This window comes from Triticum urartu, chromosome 1 (genome assembly GCF_003073215.2).
Source record: "Triticum urartu cultivar G1812 chromosome 1, Tu2.1, whole genome shotgun sequence".
In the NCBI taxonomy this organism is placed as follows: domain Eukaryota; kingdom Viridiplantae; phylum Streptophyta; class Magnoliopsida; order Poales; family Poaceae; genus Triticum; species Triticum urartu.
In genome coordinates this window covers 21,792,192-21,795,568 of record NC_053022.1, presented here as the reverse complement: position 1 = coordinate 21,795,568, position 3,377 = coordinate 21,792,192, and the positions used below count along the sequence as shown (strand labels likewise).

The 3,377-nt window shown below is 48.2% G+C and overlaps 1 protein-coding gene across 1 annotated transcript; it reads left to right on the top strand.

Moving 5' to 3' along the window:
• The first annotated feature begins 1,931 nt into the window (after nucleotides 1-1,931).
• LOC125532587 lies at nucleotides 1,932-3,080 on the top strand. Its single transcript, XM_048696592.1, has 3 exons — nucleotides 1,932-2,489; nucleotides 2,610-2,743; nucleotides 2,915-3,080. The coding sequence occupies exons 1-3, from the start codon at nucleotides 1,932-1,934 to the stop codon at nucleotides 3,078-3,080; spliced, it is 858 nt and encodes a 285-aa protein (XP_048552549.1).
• Nucleotides 3,081-3,377: the final 297 nt, after the last annotated feature.

Below are 3,377 nucleotides of genomic sequence, written 5' to 3'. Positions count from 1 at the left end.
GATCCGTGGATGTAGTCATGTAGTTCGAACTTCCCAAACCCTAGCCGTAGTTGTCTGCACTAGTACACATCTGATGGATGGATGGACGGATGGATCGATGGACGTAGCCAGGTAGATGTAGGGCTAGATGGGTGGATCATGGATGGATGTATTGTAGTCTGTACAGCTAGATGTAGCAGCAACAGATGGATGGATCATCGATGGATGGAGTTGTAGTGCAGAATGGATGGATAGATCAAAATTTTCATTGATTCCATGTGTAATTAGTTTTCTGTTGTTGATGAACTAGTTGATGATCTACTTGCTGTAGCATAGCAGCTTGAAAAAAAATCTACTTGCTGGAAAATTACATAGACTCCATGTCTAATTAGTTTACTGTTGTTGATGATTGACTTTTTGTTGTTTGCTGATGTGTGCAGACGCCTATCGTCGCAACAATGGACAAGCAAAAGGGGAAGGCGAGTGGGGAGGAGAAGGAGAAAGAGAGGACGTTGGACTCCATTATGAAGAGAAAGTTGCCGGTCTCGGGGATGCAGAAGGGGAACGGGAAGGGCAATGGACAAGCAAAAGGGGAAGTTCTTTGAAACCAGAAATGGTGGAAGCCTTGGTGTGCGGTGCTAGTTATATCAAAGGTTCTCACAAGGACTTCAATGTGGTGGTATGATTCCTATCTTTTTCTTCTATGATTTCTGTCTATTTCTTGTATGTGGCTAACTTACAAATAATTAGGAGAGGGATGAAGATGAGGAGGACGATGTTGAGAATATCAAGTTGACCAAGATTGTTGATGTGGGGGGTGACAACAATTGGTAACTAATGTTTTTACATGTCTCAGTTTTCCTATCTTGACATAGTGAGAATATCAAGTTTACAAATCTGTGTTGCATGTAGATATTCACCATGTGGGTGTTGCTCTTGCTATTTTGAAGATGGATGTCTACATGATCTTCTCATGTGGATTGTTGAGGTCAACGTGATCATCTCGTGCCATTTCTTTTGTTGTGATGAACTTTGAATTATGTGTGCTGTTGTGATGAACTATGGACCTTGAATGATGTTGTGATGAACCATGCACTTTCAACAATGTTGTTGTGAACTTGTGATGAACTATGAACTTTGTATTATGTGGTGTCATTGTTTGGCTGTCAACATTTTCTTAGTTTTATGTCAAAGTGAAGTGTTATGCTATGCAAAATTTCCTTGTTTGGCTGTCAATATTTGATGTTTTCCTGTGTAAAGTTCAATTGAAGTGATGTCCCAAATTCAATAGAAATGGTGCCCAATTCTTTCTCTCATATGTGTTCCATTGTTACAATTTTTGTAGAAGAATTCATATAAGAACATTATTTTTCATTACTATGACCATTTTTTAAAACAATAGACTGCTGGATTGTTCATTTTTAGTAGTATAAACTATTTGTTTTCCAAAATATAGGTTTAATTGCTCAAGTATATGCACTATATACAGAGGTCTGTACTATTAAATGGTTCTGGGAGAAACTGGCTTACGAGCCGGCTCGGTCTGAGCCGAGCCCATAGCCAAAGCGAGCCGAGCCGGTTGAAGTAGGCTCGTTGTCTGAGCGAGCCGAGCCGAGCCGAGCCACTCCAGAGCGAGCCAAAGCCAGGCCTCGGATCAAGCTCGGCTCGGCTCGGCTCGTGTCCAGCCCTAGCCCTACGTCGCCCTATCTCCTCCCCTTCCTCTTGACTCTCCCTTGCCTTTTCCCGAGCGCCTCGCCTCCTTCCCTGCCCACCTCGTCCGTGCGTCTGCCGCTGGATGCCGGCCACCAATTCTTCTCATCTTATTACGACTCGGACACGGATGCGTCACCGATTCGTATTGCTAGCGATATTCCCTTTGTAAAACTGAGTCACAACAGAGGAAACCCTCCATCGATCGATCAGCCCAATCTCTTGCCTCTCCCATGGTGGCGATGTCGCAGGCTGGCCAGGCCGGGCCGGCGGCGCCGGTGGCGAAGGCTGACCTGGAGGCCGACATCGCGGCGCTGCTCGGCAGGAAGCAGCGCCTGCGGGAGACCTTCGACCGCCTCGTCGCCTGCGCGCCGCTCCATGCCCGGCTCCCCTTCACCTGGGAGGATATCGATGCCCATGTCTCCTCCCTCCACGCCTCCTTCTCCCTCCGGTTCCGCCAGATGCAGCAGCAGCCCCGTCCCATCGTCCCCGTCCCCGTGTCCGTCTCCTCTACTCACGACGATGAACAGCCCCACCCAAGCACGCCTGTGTACCCTACCGCAACCCCTGACGGCGACCAGCCCCACCCCGGCGTCCCTGTGTCTGCAACCCATGACTCCGAGTCCATCCAGGAGGACGAGGAGATCCTTAACAAGGATGAAGAAAACAGCAAGGATGAAGACGCGTCTCGGGTTCAAGAGAAAAAGGAAGATCAAATGGAGAAAGTTAGGGAGGGCAAGAAGGTGAGCCTCGCTACTCTAGAAGAAGGAATTGGTTCTGTGGTGGCGCCACGCCACAAGGTGGGAAGAACTCGTGAGCATGTGCCGAGGATCAATCAGCGACAACCATACATGGCGTACCATCAAGAGTTTCCTCCTGCATTGCTGATGTATAACAGTATGCCTATAATGGTCCAGTAGCTGCCATACGTGCCGTATTTTAGGCAAGAGTTCCTCCCTGATGTGGTGAGGCAAGAAGCCCCAATGGGCATTGACCATGTACTCCAGCAGCAGCAGTACATGGCGATGGCGCACCATCAACCCTACTTGCCACAGTAGGTGCATCATCAACCTTACTTCCCTATTGCGGCGAGCAATAGCCATGCGCTCGGGCAGCCGCACATGGCCACGCCATCACTCATGGTATCTCACTGGTCGTCATCTGTGACTAAAGGGCACGCCGCTAGTGCTCAGGTATCAAACGGTAAGCATTGTCGACTCAGCAGGACTACTAATGAGGACGTCATCAATGTGCTTGTCAACAAGCCAAGTAAGAAGAGCAAGACTATCAACAAGCACAATGCTAAACGAAAGCCAGACAAGCCAAAACACAATGCCAAACCAATGCCGGAGGAGCCAATTGAGAAGAAGGCCGTATACGATTATTTCTAAGAGACAACAACCAAGCAAAAACCTTTATACATGGATGCGCAAACTAGTTAGCAAAAACTACTCCAAAGGTAGCACCTGGTGGACAACATTGGCAAAGGCCTACTAAACACGAACCAGAAAGACATGACAATCCACACAATGCTACTGATGTGATGGGCTGACGGCGGGCAACGGCAATATATCACGACAGAGCAATGCTTGCAACGATGGTGGGACACCGGTGACATTGCTCTTCTCAATGTGAGTCATGGAGGGGAGGCGTGTGGGGGAGATGTTTGGTGTCTTTTTCGTTGTGTC